Genomic DNA, 18,018 nt, shown 5'->3' with positions numbered 1-18,018 from the left:
TTTTTGGAGACAGGATCTCACTCTGTTGCCCAGGCTGGAGTGCAGTGGTGCCATGTCAGCTCACTGCAACCTCTGCCTCCCAGGCTCGAGGGATCCTCCCCACTCAGCCTCCGGAGTAGCACAGGCACTGAGACCACAGGCACTCACCAGCATGCCCGGCTAATTTAATAATTTTTTTTCTTTTCTTTTCTTTCTTTCTTTCTTTTTTTTTTTTTTTTTTTTGGTGACAGTCTCTCTCTGTTGCCCAGGCTGCAGTGCAGTGGTGCGATCTTGGCTCACTGCAACCTCTGCCTCCCGGGTTCAAGCAATTCTCGTGCCTCAGCCTCCTTAGTAGCTGAGACTACAGGTGCCCGCCACCATGCCTGGCTAATTTTTTGTACTTCTAGTAGAGATGAGTTTTCACCGTATTAGCCAGGATGGTCTCAATCTCCTGACCTCGTGATCCGCCCACCTTGGCCTCCCAAAGTGCTGGGATTACAGGCATGAGCCACCGCGCCTGGCCTAATAATTTTTTTTGTAGAGGCAGGGTCTAGCCATTTGCCCAGGCTGGTCTGGAATCCCTGGGCTCAAGCTATCCTTTGCCTTGGCCTACCAAAGTGCTGGGATTACAGGTGTGAGCTACCACATCTGGCTGCAAGTCTTTAATTTTGCCAAAATAAAACTCATTGACTCCTTTTTAAAAATTTTTATTTTATTTTTGAAACAGAGTTTTGCTCTTTGGCCTAGGCCGGAGTGAAGTGGCATGATTTTGGTTCACTGCAACCTCTGCCTCCTGGGTTCAAGTGAGTCTCCTGCCTCAGCCTCCTGAGTAGCTGGGATTACAGGCACATGCCACCGTGCCTGGCTAATTTTTGTATTTTTAGTAGAGATGGGGGTTTCACCATGTTGGCCAGGCTAGTCTCGAACTCCTGACCTCAGGTGATCCACCTGCCTGGCCATCCAAAGTGCTGGGATTACAGGCGTGAGCCGCTGTGCCTGGCATCCACTGCTTTTGAAGTTTTGTACAGAAAATTCTTCTTCCTCTTTGCCACATGGATATCCTGGCATCTTCTGTGAACTCGGTCGTTTTGCCTCTCATGACGTCTAGTACTGCTGGGGCTGGTTCAGCTTTGTGGGGTTAGTGGGGGTCCCTGTTGTGTTTCTCCACACATTTTCCCAGCACCACTCACCACCTTCCCGGGTAACAGGTGCCCCGGGCTGGGGCCGTGGCATCCCCGCAGGTGTGAGGAACATCTTACTGCACGTGCTGCTGTGTCAGCCTCTTGGGAAATCAACCATCTTGTGATATTTTTTTGAAAAAAGTGACAGCCCTTCCTAAATGGCATGGGAAGCCCCTCTTGGGTCCTGAGGGGCCTGAGTGGGCACAGGCGGACAGGGCCAGCTGTGGGGGAGGACAGAAGGGGAGCAAGCGCCACAAAGACATGCTTGTCCTGAGACAGATGGGCCTTGTTGATGGAGATATTTGCTTGTGGCTACTGGCGGCCCCACTGGCAGCTCAGGCCACCCACCCTGAGGTCTGAGGTTCAAAGCTCCGCCCTCCCTCCTTGCCCAGTGTGGACTCTCCCACACCCATGGCCAGACCCTCGGCAACCCCAGCCCCACCGGGGCCAGCACCAGCAGACCCTCCTTTCTGTGGACCTGCCTGATGGGGAGGTGGGTAGAGAGGCCAGGGAGGGGGTGAGTGGTTAAGGACACGTTGGAACTAAGATTGCATGTTAACCCTAGCCCCTGCCCCAAACTCAGGCCTCAGGCAGGTGATCTGGCCCCTCTACAGGTCATTCTTATCCACGCCTGCCTCACGGGGCTGCCACTGGGGCCTCCGGAGGCTGCGGGCAGCACTCAAAACACCACAGGCCCCCAATAGTGATGCCCTCAGGGCAGGAAGGGGGGCAATCCTCACCCCTGGGGCTGGTGGCCAGAGGGGACACAGCCGGCCCATCCGATGCCGGGTGACCCTGTGCCCATCACCAGGCTGGTGGGGTCGGTGGTCCCATCTGCTCTTGAGGGGGTCACAGGAGGTGGCAGGAAGCCCCTTGGAAGAAACGGGAGGTAATTTCTGGAAGCCCAGAGGTCCGAGCAGACAGCTGGGGCCAGGGTGTCCCGGACTCAGGGCTCCTGGGGTGGGAGCCTGCTTGGGGCCTAGGGCTGGGATCTGGGGGCTGGAGTCTGGGGGTCTGGCTTCCTGGGGCCTCCTCAGCTGTGCAGGAGGCAGAGTGGGGCACAGCAGGTGGGGGGGGGCTGGGGGAGGTGGGCAGGGAGGGGGCTGGGGAAGCAGGTGTAGATCTGGGGCCCTCAGGAGCTGAGCAGCCCAGCCTGGAGGCTGCATATGAAGCCCAGACCATCCTGGTGAAGGAAGGGCCTTGTTGCTGGGGGTGGTCGGGGAGTGGGCAGCCTCCCTCACTTCCAAGGCCTGGCATCCCAGGGCCCACAGAGGCCCCTTTTGGAGCAGATGCAGCCCCGGTGTCTGTCACCATCCTGAGGTGGTGGCTCAGCAGGCAGCGGGAGCTGCGGGTTGCAGGGAGGAGGGCCAGTGCCCCTGTCCCTCCCCTTTTCCTCTTGGGCCTGACTCTCTCTCTGCTGGGTCCATCTGACAGGGTGGGGGGGCCTCTTCCAGGGGCCTGGAGGAGCGGTGGTGGCCATCAAGCCCAGGTCGTGGCTCAGAGGGCACCAGACACTCCCTGCTGCCCCGACCGGACACTGTGGTTAAGACTTGGCTCAGTGTGGCCTGAACTGTGAGTCAGGGCTTCTGTGACCTCGTGTCCAGGCCTGGCTGGGTGGTGGACCAGGCAAGGGACATGCGCCCTTCCCCCAGCCCAGCCCCACAGTCGCCCCTGCCCAGGCCAAGACCCCAGGACTGCGTCCCCGGATGCTCTGCACCAGGGTTGGGTTCACAGCTGCTATGGGGACACATGGGTTGTGGGTTGCCCCCTGCCACCAATCCAGGGCGAGGGCACCCCTGGCAGCCACCCACTGCAGCACATGGAGCGGCCGGCAGAGGGCACCAAAGGCCCCTCCAAGGGTGCGGCTCAGGTGGACGCCAGATGGGCGGTCAGGTGCCCCTCCCAGGCAGGGCGCTGAGTGTGGCCTGCTCCCCCTTCTTGGGAGCCTCCGTCAGCCTGGGCTAAAATCTCCAAATCCAGTTTTGGCCTTGCCCTCTGACTCATGGCCCTCCCAGGGTCTGCCCACCGTCTGGCTGAGCTGGCTCTGTCCCCACCGCTCCCACTAGGGTTGTGCCCAGGGAAAGCCGGACTTGGGTGACAGGCTTTGGGCCTTCTGGTTGCCGGGCCTGGGAGGGCCACAGGAAGAGAAGTGGGCAGGGTCCCCTCTGGGCTCAGGGGCAGAGCAGCCTGGCGGATGACCGGTCCTCTGCCCCGCAGTGCTTAGAAAAGGTGCAGTTTCCAGGGCCTCCAGGACCCACTCCCACTCCCAGGGAACTGAGACACACGGCTCCTGGGAGACTTAACTGATTTAATTGCTTAGCCCTGGTGCCTCAGCCACCTCTTATCTGTAGGGTGAGACTCAAGTCCAGGCACCAAGACACACCAGCACCCCCAACACCATGCGGGGATCATTGGCCTGAAACTTGGCCGGAGAAAGCTCCAGTCCTGGGCCTGTGAGGGTGGGTGCTGGGAGTGTCTGAAGCCGGCACGGTGTCCCCTGCATCCTCGGCCCTTGCAGGTGAAGCGTGTGTCATTCCCCCACTTTCCCCGGAATGGCAGCCACGGCCTCCTGCTGGAGCCCCTCCCACGCCCCCCTCAGGGAGCAGAGCCCTGCGTGTGTGTGGGGCTCAGCCTGGAGCTCCAGCCCACCCTGAGGGGTGGATGGATGTAGAAGTGGGTGGGGATGGGGGAGCATCACAGGGGCCAGGACCCCCCAGGTGCACAGGGGAGGCCAGAGAAAGAGGCCCCAGCCCCAGGGAGTTCTGTGGCCTCAGGGGAGGGTGGACAAGGGGCCGGCACCACCAGGCGGCAGGTTTGGCTGAGATTGGTCTTGGTGTGGGCTGGGGCCTTGGGTACTGCTGGGCCTAAGGATGGGCCTTGTGCCTCCGGACAGGGGCAGGAACCCCTAGCCAGCACCACACCCCCTCCATGTCCTTGGTACAAAATACATACACATATAAAAATAATACTCCATGCATTGCAGGTGGGCTTCCCCTCCGCAGGCCCCCGCCCACGGCAGCGGGGCCTAGCTGTCCTCCCCCCTCCTCTGATTCATGGAATGAAACTTGTTCATGAGTTCTTCCAGCTCCGACCCACTTTGCTGCTTCTAGGGAGGAGAAATGGGGGCATCCTCAGCCGAGAGTCCCACGGGTCCGGGTGCCGGCCTCCCCCTTGCTCTGGGACCCCAGGAACCGGCGGGGAGGGGGCAGAAGGGGCGGGGCGCCGGAGTGCAGGCGGGCTCACCTCCAGGAAGGCCTTCTGCACGGTGAGCTGGCTGTACACGCGGACGCCCTCCTCGCCGCACACCTTCTTCAGCTCCTCCTTGTTGAGGGAGAAGAGCTGCGGCCCGGTCAGGATGCCCAGGTTCTCCACGATCCTGGGGGCGGGCGCGTGGGCGTCGGGGGCGCGCTGTGGACGAGGCTGCCTGGCCCCCACCCCGACCGCTGCGCACCTTCGGCCGCGCCTCCCACCCCTCGCCCGGGCCCCCGCTCATCCCCCGTCTCCGCTCACCGCGGGCTGAAGGCCTTGGCTTCCAGCCAGGCGCGGACCTCGTCGGGACCCGACTCGTAGGTGAGCGGCTGGCTCACGGGCTGGCTGCGCTCCACGCGAAAGTGCCTCTGTGGCTGCGCCCTGATGTTGCTGATTTTCCGGATGAGCTCGTCGTTGACCTCGTCCATGTGCTGCATGAGCTCTGAGGGGGCGCGTGACTCAAGCCCGCCGCTGCCTTGACCCTGCCCCCGCCCCCGCCCCAGGGACCCCCCCATACTTCCTCCCCCAGGTGGCCCTGGGCCCGGGACTCCCGCCTCGAAGCAGCAGCTCTCACCGTCTTTGTTCCCCGGGAAGCTTGGGGGCAGCTTGTGGGTCGGGCTGGCGGGGCCCCAGTACTTCTGACCGGCCTGCGGGGGCGGGGGGCGATCAGGCTCCCCACGCCCCGCCCCCGCCTCCCAGCACCTGCCCGGGACCCCCCTACAGCCCCGGCCTGCGGACCAGCCCTTCCCTTCTGCCCAGGGAGCCCTGCACCTACCCCAGCCTCTCCAGCCGCGGGGCTGGCCTTGGGGCGGGGCTAGGCGCAGGCGGGGCTGCGACCCCAGCGACCCCCGCGGGCTCACCTGCTCGAAGGGGGCGCCGGCGTCCTCGGGCCGCGCCTCGCCTAGGATGTTGCAGGGCACGTACCCTGCCTGGCCGCTGCGGCTGCGCAGCTTCCACCACTGCCGGCCGTCCTCCAGCACCTGCGGGGCGTGCCGTCAGCTCCTCCCCACGCCAAGGCTCTGCGGGGCTGGGACCACCCGCTGGCGCCGCTTTACAGAGGTCGGGGAGCGCCCTAGGGTCTGCCAGAGCCCCGCTTCGCTCCATCCTCTCCGCACCCGTTTCCACCCCTCCATCCCTCGCTGGGCTGCTCCTCCCCCACCCTGCCTCAAGGAGTCTGGGAGACCCTCTTTTTTTCCTGTGAGACAGGGTCTCACTCTGCTGCCCAGGCTGGAATGCAGTGGTGCAATCACTGCCCACTGCAGCCTCGACCTCCTGGGTTCAGGCGATCCCCCCACCTCAGCCTCCGGAGTAGCTGGGACCATAGGGGCACACCATCACATCCAGCTAATTTTTATATTTTTTTGTAGAGATGGGGTTTCGAGGTGTTGCCCAGGCTTGTCTCGAGCTCGTGGGCTAAAGGGATCCTGTCGCCTTGGCCTCCCAGTGTTGCGGTTACAGGCGTGAGCCGCCGAGCCAAGCTGTGGATGTGGCCCACTCCCCCCCTAGCCTGCTCCACTTTCTGTCCCCCAGTGGGTGGCCTGGATTCCGGCTGGCAGATGCAGCCAGTGCTGATGTGGGGGCTCCTGGGTGGGTGTGAATGACAGGCCCCCGCTGGGTCCACGTGGTGCAGATGCTCCCCCCAGCCTGGCACAGGGGTCCCTGCATGCCTTTGGAGATCCCCAAGATGGGAAGGCCCCTCCAACAGGCTGGGGATCCTGGAGAAAGGGGCCGGCAGCTGTGCCCTGTCCTGGCATCACCCAGCCTGGCCCTAGACCGCTCTCCACCTCCCCTGGTAGCCCCTCCCTTGAAGCCCTGCCCTGTTTCCCCCTCTTGGACCCCCTCCTCCAGCCCCTCACCTCTAGGACCTCATCCTTGAGCACCGATAGCTCGTTGGCATTTCGGGCTGTGAAGTCGTACAGGATCTTGACGTACTTGGCCATGGCTGGTGTTGGCTGGTAGCCCCTGTGAGGAACGGGAGGGGCTGAGGCCCAGGCTGGTGGGACCTGGGCAGTGGCTGGGGGGGCAGCAGCTTCCCAGGTGCACAACTGGCTGCCTCTTTTCTGCTCTGGAGGTCACCGTGGAGAGAGGCTGCCAGCAGCGTCAGCCCGGAATGGAAACTGTGACAGCCCCAGAGCTTTGGGGCCCTGCGTGAAGGCGGGGCAGGCAGGAGGTGGGCGTGGCGCAGGGGCCTGTGGCACAGCAAGGCTGGCCCATCCCAGGCCACCTCAGGGGTCTCCAGTCCGGCACCCCAGGGGAACCAGAGCCAGGGGCGTTCCTGGGAAACGCCAGGGTCACAGCTCCCCCCAGCTGGCTAATGAGGGCCAGCATGTCTTCAGAGCCATGACCCCTCTGAGGACTGAACACAGCCCAAATGGTCCAGTGGAGGACGGGTCTCAAGCTTCTCTCTGTGGGGTGGGACCTGCACCTCAAAAGCATGTGGGGGCTGGCCCTGGCTGAGGGGTCCTGGCTTTGGCATGTAGCAGGCCTGTGGCTATCACCTGGCCAGGCCGTCCGTCCTGGTCAGTGTGGCCCTGGTCATCAGGGCAGCTCCCGTGTCCAGGTGCTCAGGGAAATGAAGGGGCCATGGACTGTCAGGACAGGGCCAGGGTGGACAGACCAGGAGCTGAAGTCAAAGGGTGGAAATATTTTTAAGTGTGGTCCTAGGCCAGGGACCACAGGAGCCAGGCTGACACTGTGGGCAAGGGGAGGCCATGCTTGCTTAGAAGATGGATTTCTGGCCCCCCTTTCCCCCAAAATTGAATCCTGGGGTGTGGCAGGGTCAGGGGCTTCTCATGTAGATCCTGGACCAGGAATGAGCACAGAAGGGAAGGGGGAGGCAAGGAAAGACGGGACTCCCCTAGTGCCATGGGCTTGTTCTTTGTCCTCTTTGGAAACGGTTGGGGCTGGCGGTTGGGGGAGGGGAGAGGCTTCACTAGCCCAGAACCCCAGTCTCCTCTTTTGGCTGTACCAGAGGTTGGGCCTGAATCAGCCCCAACAGGGTGATAGTGTTTGGTGAAACCACTCAAGTTCAGTGGTTTAGTAAGTTTCTAACCTTGGTTCTAAAACATACATGTGGATGCACAGAAAGAGCTGATATATTAGGGTGGAGAATTTGTGCATGACTTTTGAAATGTTTCCTTTATATGTCATGCAGTTAAAATGAAAACCGCTTCAAATCTGGAAAAGTATTTTAAACCACTTGAATAATGCACTTGCCACCACCTGGTGGCAGCGTACCCATATTTTTAGAGACTGTAGGTTCTGAAGGGTTTCACTTTCATGCTCCCTCACTTTGAGGGAGGCTTACCTGTGAGTATGTAGGGAGCTGACTGGTGGTAGAGCATCCCCTGGGGGGGTGGGCTCTGAAGTGGGGCTGTGCTTCTGGGAGTTTCGTATGGACTGTCGGCTCACTGGACTCACCTGTGGGGAAGGTGAGCGGCCTGAGTTAGACATGGGGTGGGGCTGGGTCCCAGGACGAGGGGGCATAAGACAGGGGCTGGGCTAATGTCCTGTGACTGATGCACCACTGAGGGTGATGGAGCCTGATGCCCGGTGATACCAGCATGTGCTGCCTCTCCTGGCAGGGGCTGGGGGCAGCTGAGCTGCAGCTGAAGGGGCGGTGAGTGGAAGTGGGCCCGGGAGGGGAGCTCTGGGGAGGGGTGGGTGTCGGGGCCGGGGAGGGGAGCTCTGGGGAGGGGTGGGTGTCGGGGCTGGGGAGGGGAGCTCTGGGGAGGGGTAGGTGTCTGGCTGGGGAGGGGAGCTCTGGGGAGGGGTGGTGTTGGGGCTGTGGTGGGGTGAGTGGCTGGGGAGGAGAGCTCTGGGGAGGGGTGGGTGTCTGGCTGGGGAGGGGAGCTCTGGTGAGGGGAAGTGTTGGGGCTGGGGTGGGAATGGGGGCTGCTGGTGCTCTCACCTCCTCGATGGGGGCAGACGCCAGCCCCTCCACCTCCCAGGGGGCCTCCTGCAGCACATCCACGGGAGGCTCCCAGCCACTGTGGAACTTAGGCACGTACTGGGGCACCTGGGGCTCCCGCGGCCACTCGGAGCTGGGGTGAGAGGTACGGAAGTCAGCCCTGCCCCTCCAGAACCGGCCCACACAGGACCCCTTGCTGGCCCCCATGCAGCCCTGGCCCCCCCGTGAAGCCCCGGCACCGCTCCGCCCTGCCCTACCGGGGTCGCATCCAGCTCTCTCCCAGTGACTCCCACAGTGACATCTCCTTAGGGACCAGGTGGCCGCGCAGGAAGTCCACGGCATCTCGGGAGAGCAGTGGGCAGCAGACAGAGCGTGCGATGTCTGGGCCACCGCAGGTGTTGACGATCTGGGGCACAGTGAGGTACAGAAGGGACTAAGGCCCACAGACCCTGGCCCAGCAGCCCCGTAGCTCCACAGGCTGGCCCTCAGGAAGGGACTTTGGACCCCAGGGAGAGTGGCCACACAGCATGAACCGGGCTGCCCAAGGCGGGCACCTGCTGCCCCAACCCCGACCCCGGGGAGATGCTCCAGAGGCCTCTGGGCCCCCACCCTGCGCGCCCCTGCCGCCCGGCCCCAGGCACCAGGTCCAGAGGCCCGAAGAGGAAGTGCACAAGCTCCGCGGCGCTGGGGTTCTGGATGTGCTTCTGCAGCTTTGCCTGGGGGTGGGAACAAGTGAGCAGGGGCCGGGGCGGGGCCTCCACCCTCCCCTCAGTACAGATGGCGGGGCGGGGCTGGGGCCACCAGACTCACCAGCAAGTTAATCGCCAGCTTGATTTTCTGGAAGCAGTCGATGAACTCGCCCTCAGAGGGGGGCCGTGCCCGCAGTGTGAGGACGCCCTCTGGCATGGGAGGCAACGTGTGAGCCGGGCTGGCCCTGGTCTCCCCAGCCCCTGCGCCTTCTGTCCCATGCAGCCCATCTGTGTGGGCTGGACCTTCCCCCACATCCATGAGTAGCCCGCATGGATGTCCCTGGCCCCGTCCCCGTCCCGTCCCCTGCACCTGCTGGCCCCTTTTTGCCCTTCTTCTTTCCCTTCTTCCGCTGGTTCAGCTGCTTGAAAGCCTCGGCCGCCTTCTGCAGCCGGTCCACAAACCACTCGATGTCATCCAGGGTGCAGTTGAGGATTTGCTGGGGTCAGAGGGGGTCAGGGGTCAGCCTCAGACACTCCCCACCGACCTGCCCTGCTGCAGAGACAGCCCCACAGGTGATGGGAGGAGCTGGGCCCCACACCTTCAGAGGGGCAGCCACAGGCTGGGGACTGGCCGGAGGGACAGCAAGGACCAGTGTCCACTGCTGGGGGTGGGGAAGGGAGGGCCCACCTGCCAGGCCCGGGCACCCACCGTCTCCTTCTCTATCTTCTGAGCCAGCACGGCCCGCGGCTCCTCCTCCTGCGACTCCCGACGGCGGAAACCTGATGGGGGACACGGCGGCTGCTCACCGAGCCCCCTACAACGAGCCCCGTGGAGCCCCCTCCAGCCCCTCGGCCTACCTGGCTCGCTGAGTGGCACCTGCGGGCCCACGCGATTCTTGGCCTGCGGGGAGTCCCTGCCGCGGTGCTGGAAGGGGATGGGCGCCGGGCCCTGGGGAGGGGGCAGGATGGACTGCCGCTGCCGAATCTTCTCCTGGTGTCCCCTGGAGGGCGAGGGGGTCCTGCTCAGCCCCGCCGGGAACACACCTGACTCTCCCTCGCTGCCCGGCTCCTCCCCTCCCCTCTCGGCTCCTCCGCTCCCCGCCCGCCCCCTGCGACCCCGCTCCGCCGGCTGCCCTACTTCAGGGTCTGCGGCCGCATCTTCTTGCCCAGCCGGCAGTCGGCCAACGCGCTCTCGATGTCCTCGTGCACCAGCTCTGCCTGGGAAAGCGGGCGTCAGGCGGCCAGGAGGGCGGGGCGCGGCGCGCGGAGCCTCACCCAGCCCCGCCCGGCACCGCCTCACCTCCACCTCATCGCAGTGGAAGAAGTGGACATCAGGCTTGCTCTGCTCGGAGTCCTGGCACACGAGCAGCAGCACAGACGGGTAGCGCAGCTGGTTCAGGACCGTCTGGCTGCGCTGCACGGTGGGCAGCGGGAAGTTTTCCAGCTCCTCCTGCGGGGCACATCGCGCGGACACGACTCGCACCCGGGGTCTGGGCACTCTGGCAGGGAGTGGCCGGAGCTATGGGCACCCGCGAGGCACTGGCAGGCAGTAGCTGGAGCTGTGGACACGCCTGGAGCACAGGCCCCTCTGGCGCCGCTGGGGAATGGGCTCCCAAAGATAAGGACTAGGCCCCGGACAACCCCGCAGCTGTACAGCAAGGCTGACCCCGGCTTCCAAACTTCCCTGGACTCTCAGCTCTATGCGGCCCTCTCTGCCCACCCTCGTCCCATCCTCTTCCAGGGACCAGAATGATGGGGCATGGCCGGCCCTGCAGAGAGGACCGGCCGCACATCTGGGCTGCAGCCGGTGGCTGCCACCGCCTTTACCCACTGTGCTCCCTGTCCCCCGCGGCGCTGGGCCCCACCTGAGACTCGATGTCCAGCAGCCGCAGCGACTGGTCGTTCACCTGCAGCAGCATCTCCTGGGTCCAGATCTTCTCCTTGGAGCTCAGCTGCACCAGCTTCCGGATGGCGTCGTCCACAGACGTGATGGCTTCACTCTTGTCCATGATGAATGTGGCCAGGTGCTGGGGGTGAGCGGGCGGTCACTGCTGGGCAGAGCCCTCCTTGTGTTGAAAGCCCAGTCCCCAGGGGCCACAGCCTGAAGGGCTGAGGGGCCACAGCCAACCCTGGGTAAGGGGCTAGAACGGGGACAGGCCCCGCCTTTGGTGGGGGGAGTCTCTATTCTGCCTTGGCAGGCATCTGTAGGGGCCATGCTTGTGTCCTGAAAATATCCTCAAAAGAATTCCAGCTGCTGCCCGGCCCTGCGCCACCGTCCTCACCCACCCACCTCCTGGTGCAGGCTCAGCACCCGCCCACTGCACTGGCTGCGCCAGCCTCCCCAGCTCTCTTCCTTCTCAGATGTCCCCTCTGTGGCCACCTGGCTACAATGCCAGCCGTCACCCCATCCTGACCTGCCCTAATTCCCTGAATCAGACCCAACGTTGTGCTGCACGTGGCGTGCTGTGTGTCCAGCGTGCTCGCTACTCCAAGGCACCGTTCCGGTTGCCACTTGCTAAGCTGTGTCCCCAGGTCCAGGGCAAAGCCTGGTGCACAGAGGACCCTTGACAAGTGTGTGCGGGATGTGCCCATCCCTGAGGATCTGCGGCCAGCCTGGCCCCTGCCCTGTGCCCTTCACTTCTCCTCTTTCCAGGCCTGGCCCAGGCCCCCTCCTCCAGCCAAGCTGCCCTGTTCGCTAAGTAAAACCCTCCCACGAAGGGTTGGCCGTTCGGTGCACAATGCTGGCACAGCTGGATAAACACTAACTTGAACTACGGGACAGTCAAAGACAACCACAAAACGCAAAACATAAAAGTTTGTGTGGCCGGGTGCGGTGGCTCACATCTGTCATCACAGCACTGTGGGAGGCCGAGGCGGGTGGATCACCTGAGGTCAGGAGTTCGAGACCAGCCTAGCCAACATGGTGAAACCCTGTCTCTACTAAAAATACAAAAAATTAGCCAGGCATTGTGGCGGGTGCCCGTAATCCCAGCTACTCGGGAAGCTGAGGTGGGAGAATCACTTGAACCCAGGAGGCAGAGGTTACAGTGAGCCAAGATTGCACCACTGCACTCCAGGCTGGGCAACAGAGCAAGACTCTGTCTCAAAAAAAAAAAAAAGGTCAGGCGCGGTGGTTCACGCCTGTAATCCCAGCACTTTGGGAGGCCGAGGCAGGCGGATCACGAGGTCAGGACATCGAGACCATCCTGGCTAATAAGGTGAAACCCCGTCTCTACTAAAAATACAAACAATTAGCTGGGCGTGATGGCAGGCGCCTGTAGGCCCAGCTACTTGGGAGGCTGAGGCAGGAGAATGGCGTGAATCCAGGAGGCGGAGCTTGCAGTGAGCCAAGATCGTGCCACTGCACTCCAGCCTGGGCGACAGAGTGAGACTCCATCTCAAAAAAAAAAAAAAAATTAAATTAAAAAATTAGCCAGGTGTGGTGGTACACGCCTGTCGTCCCAGCTACTTGGGAGGCTGAAGTGGGAGGATTGCTTGAGCCCAGGAGGTCAAAGCTGCAGTGAACCATGTTCATGCCACTGCACTTAGCCCGGGCAACAGAGAGAGACCCTGTCTCAAACTAAAAAAAAAAAAAAAAAAATTAAAAAATTATTCAGAAACTCAAAGAAAAAATTGTAAGCAAACCCATTGAACAAAATAATTACAATTTGAAACTCTGAGCCTCTTTTATTTTAGTGTTTTGTCGGTTTGGCGGGGCTTTTTTTTTTTTTTTTTTTTAGAGACAGTCTCTCTCTGTCACCCAGGCTGGACCCCGGTAACCTTTTTTTTTTTAAATTTTTATTAGAAGTGGGATTTCACCGTGGTCTCAATCTCCTGACCTCGTGATCCGCCCGCCTCGGCCTCCCAAAGTGCTGGGATTACAAGCGTGAGCCACCGCACCCGGCCTGGTTTTTTTTGTTTGTTTTTATTTTGTTTTTGAGACAGTCTCGCTCTGTCACCCAGGCTGGAATGCGGTGGCGTGATCTTGGCTCACTGCAAGCTCCGCCTCCCGGGTTCAAGTGATACTCCTGCTTTAGCTTCCCGAGTAGCTGGGATTATAGGCACAAACCACCACCACGCCCGACTAATTTTTGTATTTTTAGTAGAGACAAAGTTTCTCCATGTTGGCCAGAATGGTCTCAAACTACTGACTTCAGGTTATCTGCCCGCCTCAGCATCCCAAAGTGCTGGGATTACAGGCGTGAGCGACCGCACCCAGCCTCTGTTTGGTTTTTGGTTAACTTTTTTTTTTTCTTTTGTTTGAAATGGAGTCTCACTCTGCTGCCCAGGCTGGAGTGCAGTGGCACAATCTCAGCTCACTGTAAGCTCTGCCTCCCGGGTTCATGCCATTCTCCTGCCTCAGCCTCCCAAGTAGCTGGGACTACAGGCGCCTGCCACCACGCCTGGCTAATTTTTTGTATTTTTAGTAGAGACGGGGTTTCACCATATTAGCCAGGATGGTCTCGATGTCCTGACCTCGTGATCCGCCCGCCTTGGCCTCTCAAAGTGCTGGGGTTACAGACGTGAGCCACTGCGCCTGGCCTATTTATTTTTTCTAGATACAAGGGCTTGCTATGTTGCCCAGGCTGGTCTTGAACTCCTGGGCTGAAGCGATCCTCCTGCCTGTGCCTCCCAAAGTGCTGGGATTATAGGCATGACCCACCTTGCCCAGCCAGGAATTGTATTTTTTTTTACCTATTCTATTGCCCAATACTAATAGTCATTGTGGGTTATACTTATGGGTTAGGATGTGGAGAAAGGGTGCCCTCATCCAGCACCTGCCCAGCCTCTCTGGGGAGAGGCCAGTGGCACCTCTAAAGCTGCACACACCATCCCCTCCCAATTCTACTACAGGTAATCTGCATACGTGCAAAATGTGGCATCGGTACCAGGTTGCTCAATGCAGAACTATTTGTAATAATAAAGACTGGACTCAGCCTACATGTCCATCAACAGGTTAAAGAAGTGGGCAGGTTCAACAGGTTACAGTGGGCACAGGGCCAGGCACGGTGGCTCATGCCTGTAATCCCAGCACTTTGGGAGGCCAAGGCGGGTGGATCACAAGGTCAGGAGTTCGAGACCAGCCTGACCAATACGGTGAAACCCTGTCTCTACTAAAAATAAAAAATTAGCCCAGCGTGGTGGCGGGCACCTGTAACTCCAGCTACTCAGGAGGCTGAGTTAAGAGAATCGCTTGAACCCGGAAGGTAGAGATTGCAGTGAGCCGAGATCGTGCCATTGCATTCCAGCCTGGGCAACAGAGTCAGACTCTGTCTCAAAAAAAATAAAATAATAAAAAAATAAAATAAGTAGGCGGAAACATACAAGGGACTATGAGGCTGCTCATCTCTCTGCGAGAGGCAAAGTAAAACCTGAAACACACAGTACAACCAAACAAGAAAAACCAGGCTGCTGGGCCACAGAACAAGTCTCAGTAAATCTCGAGTGAGTGACTGCAACAGTACAAAATATGTTTTCTGATCATAACAGAATTAAGGTAGAAATCCACAATAAAAAGAAAACCAGAAAATCCCCAAATGTTTAGAAATAAAGCAACATATTTCTGAATAACCCATGCATCAAAGATGAAGTCACAAGAAAACTAGAAAGCATTCTGAACATACATATCACAATTTGTGGAATACAACTAAACCAGTGCTGCGAGGGGAATATAGAGCTTTCCATGAATATCTTAGAAAAGAAGAAAGACTTAAGATCAATAATCTGGCTGGGCACGGTGGCTCATGCCTGTAATCCCAGCACTTTGGGAGGCCAAGGAGGGCGGATCACTTGAGATCAGGAGTTTGAGACCAGCCTGGCCAACATGGCAAAACTCTTGTCTGTACTGAAAATACAAAAATTATCCCAGCACTTTGGGAGGCTGAGGCGGGCAGATCACAAGGTCAGATCGAGACCATCCTGGCTAACACGGTGAAACCCTATCTCTACTAAAAATACAAAAAATTAGCCGGGTGGGGTGGCGTGCGCCTGTAGTCCCAGCTACTCAGGAGGCTGAGGTGGGAGAATGGCATGAACCCAGGAGGCAGAGCTTGCAGTGAGCCGAGATGGTGCCACTGCACTCCAGCCTGGGTGACAGAGCGAGACTCTGTCTCAAAAAAAAAACAAACAAACAAACAAAAAAAACACCACACAAAAATTAGCCAGGCATGGTGGTGCACGCCTGTAACCTCAGCTACTTGGGAGGCTGAGGCAGGAGAATCACTTGAACCCAGGAGGCAGAGGTTGCAGTGAGCTGAGATTGCACCAGTGCACTCCAGCCTGGGTGACAGAGCGAGACTCTATCTCAGAAAAAAAAAAAAAAAAAAAGATAAATAATCTAAGGTTTCACCTTAAGCAGGTAGGAAAAGTGAATCAACACCAGGCACGGTGGCTCACGCCTGGAATCCCAGCACTTTGGGAGGCCGAGGCAGGCGGATCACGAGGTCATGAGATCGAGACCATCCTGGCTAACACGGTGAAACCCCATCTCTACTAAAAATACAAAAAATTAGCCGGGTGTGGTGGCGGGCGCCTGTAGTTCCAGCTACTCAGGAGGCTGAGGCAGGAGAATGGCATGAACCCAGGAAGCGGAGCTTGCAGTGAGTTGAGATCGTGCCACTGCACTCCAGCCTGGGTGACAGAGGGAGACTCCATGTCAAAAAAAAAAAAAGAAAAAGTGAATCAAATAAAACCCATGGTAAGTGGAAGGTAGAAGATTAAGAGGAGGTCAATGCACTTTACACAGACTATCAACAGCGACAAATCAACAGAGCCCAAAGTTAGTTATGAGAAGGTTAAAAAATTACAGACCAGTACCTCTAATGGACGTCAACGCAAAACATCCCTAACAACAATATTACCACATCAGTCCCTCAACACAGGAAAAAGGATCACACACTTGGAATAAATGATTAGGCTGGTTCAACATTCAAAACAGTCAATCAGTGTGGTCCAGTACATTGAGACTCTGTCTCAAAAATAAAATAAAATAAAATAAAATAAAATAAAATAAATAAAATCAATAAAATAAAATAATGAAATGAAATAATGAAATGAAATGAAATATGAAATGAAATGAAATGAAATGGATCCTGGCCCTAAACGCAAAAGCCTACACAGTGAAGCATCCAAAAGAAAACACAGGAAGTGGCCGGGCACGGCGGCTCACGCCTGTAATCCCAGCACTTTGGGAGGCTAAGGCTGGTGGATCACCTGAGATCAGGAGTTCGAGACCAGCCCTGCCAACATGGTGAAACGCTGTCTCTGCTGAAAATACAAAAAATGAGCCGGGCATGGTGGTGGGCTCCTGTAATCCCAGATACTCAGGAGGCTGAGGCAGGAGAATTGCTTGAACCCAGGAGGTGGAGGTTGCAGTGAACCAAGATCGAACCACTGCATTCCAGCCTGGGCGACACAGCAAAACTCCATCTCAAAAAAAAAGAAGAAGAAGAAAACACAGGAGCTTGCACAATGAATTCCTAATTTACAAAAAGTAAAAGAAAACACAGAAGAAATCTCCAGAAATTTGGTCAAAGGATGACTTCTTAGGATACCAAAAACCCTAAGCCATAAAAGAAAAACACACACGAATGGATATCATAAAAATTAATTTCCACTTATCAAACCACAGTGATGGAGGCCGGACGCAGTGACTCAGTCCATCATCCCAGCACTTTGGGAGGCAGGTGGATCACCTGAGGTCAGGTGTTGGGGACCAGCCTGGCCAACATGGTGAAACCCCATCTCTACTAAAAATACAAAAATTAGGCCAGGCGCGGTGGCTCACACCTGTAATCCCACCACTTTGGGAGGCTGAGGTGGGTGGATCACTTGAGGTCGGGAGTTTGAGACCAGCCTGGCCAACATGGTGAAACCCTATCTCTGCTAAAGATATAAAAAATTAGCTGGGCGTGGTGGTGCGTGCCTGTAATCCCAGGTACTGGGGAGGCTGAGGCAGGAGAATCGCTTGAACCCTTGGGGCGGAGGTTGCAGTGAACCAAGATCACGCCACTGCACTCCAGCCTGGGTGACAGAGCGAGACTCTGTCTCAAACACACAAACAAACAGAAACTGTGGTGATGAAGGCAGGCAGGTGTTGCCAGAGGTTGGGGGTGGCCACCAAGGTCGGGGATTCACAGGTTTGGAGCGATGGGGCTGATGGGTCTGACTGTGGTGGTAACAGAACCACACCCCCACATACACATGGCTTTTACTGTGTGATAATTTAGAAAAAAGCAAACCACGGACCTGGGCTCAGGTGCCCCCCTCCACTGTCAGGGCGGATCTGATCCGGCCTCCACCTGGCTGGAGAGACTTCCCACCAGACTCTCACCCTCTCTCTGGTCCTCAGTGTCCTCATCTGGGAGAGGCAGGAAAGCCCCACCCACCCTCCACTCCTCACTCTGTTGGCCTCTGGGCAGACTGGAAAGGCTCCTGCTGGCTGGGGGCCGGGCCAGGCCAGCTGGGGCCAAAGTCCAGGAGCCAGGCTGAGAGGCTCCAGCCTCCTCCCCAAGAGGGCAGAGTCCCTGAGAAAGGTGGTGGAGCTGCCCAGGAAGAGGGGACTAAAGAGAACTCGGCCACCGCTCCGTGCCTTCCCCTGGACAGTGAGCTGGCTGAAGTCACCAGCCTGGCTGTATGCAGGGTCTAGCTGCCCAGGCTGCTGGGAGGACCCTGGTCACCCAAAACAGCCCGATTCAAGAGCTCAGGGACTTCTGATGGCTCTTTGGACCCATTGTACAGATGAGGAAACTGAGGCTCAAAGAATAGTGACCTGTCTCACCTCTGCAGGTGTGGAGGACAGCAAGGGGGAACCAGGGTGCACTGTGGGCCCCCAGCCAGGGCTGTTTGTGGCAGAAAGGCCTGGCCCTGCAGGAGGACCCAGCCCCAGGCTCGCTTACCCTCCCTCCTTTTCCTAGTCCTGTAGGCTCAGACCACAACCAGGACCCCAGCTCGTACCCAGGCTCAGACCACAACCAGGACCCCAGCTCGTACCCAGGCTCAGACCACAACC

At 58.7% G+C, this 18,018-nt stretch overlaps 1 protein-coding gene across 5 annotated transcripts in view; it reads right to left on the bottom strand.

Annotated features, from left to right (window-relative positions):
* Positions 1 to 3,459: 3,459 nt before the first annotated feature.
* The window catches only part of EPS8L2 (EPS8 like 2), a 21,039-nt gene continuing 6,480 nt past the window's right edge, over positions 3,460 to 18,018 (bottom strand). For 3 of the 5 annotated variants that reach the window (XM_032149303.2, XM_032149308.2, XM_032149307.2), the window contains 17 exons: positions 10,874 to 11,035; positions 10,309 to 10,458; positions 10,147 to 10,226; positions 9,867 to 10,009; positions 9,718 to 9,788; positions 9,379 to 9,505; positions 9,130 to 9,218; positions 8,961 to 9,035; positions 8,577 to 8,725; positions 8,320 to 8,452; positions 7,717 to 7,829; positions 6,266 to 6,371; positions 5,270 to 5,389; positions 4,984 to 5,056; positions 4,671 to 4,851; positions 4,404 to 4,536; positions 3,460 to 4,266 (listed from right to left, as the gene is read on the bottom strand). In XM_032149303.2, the coding sequence (XP_032005194.1) occupies positions 4,186 to 4,266; positions 4,404 to 4,536; positions 4,671 to 4,851; positions 4,984 to 5,056; positions 5,270 to 5,389; positions 6,266 to 6,371; positions 7,717 to 7,829; positions 8,320 to 8,452; positions 8,577 to 8,725; positions 8,961 to 9,035; positions 9,130 to 9,218; positions 9,379 to 9,505; positions 9,718 to 9,788; positions 9,867 to 10,009; positions 10,147 to 10,226; positions 10,309 to 10,458; positions 10,874 to 11,035 (1,986 nt within the window). In that variant the 3' untranslated portion in view covers positions 3,460 to 4,185. The remainder of the gene's footprint in view (positions 4,267 to 4,403; positions 4,537 to 4,670; positions 4,852 to 4,983; positions 5,057 to 5,269; positions 5,390 to 6,265; positions 6,372 to 7,716; positions 7,830 to 8,319; positions 8,453 to 8,576; positions 8,726 to 8,960; positions 9,036 to 9,129; positions 9,219 to 9,378; positions 9,506 to 9,717; positions 9,789 to 9,866; positions 10,010 to 10,146; positions 10,227 to 10,308; positions 10,459 to 10,873; positions 11,036 to 18,018) is intronic. The other 2 variants (XM_032149304.2, XM_058437093.1) reach the window with 2 other exon arrangements.

Source organism: Hylobates moloch, unplaced genomic scaffold (assembly GCF_009828535.3).
Source record: "Hylobates moloch isolate HMO894 unplaced genomic scaffold, HMol_V3 SCAFFOLD_4, whole genome shotgun sequence".
Taxonomy (NCBI): domain Eukaryota; kingdom Metazoa; phylum Chordata; class Mammalia; order Primates; family Hylobatidae; genus Hylobates; species Hylobates moloch.
Note: the sequence above shows the minus strand (reverse complement) of the source record. Positions and strands in the feature narration are given on the sequence as shown.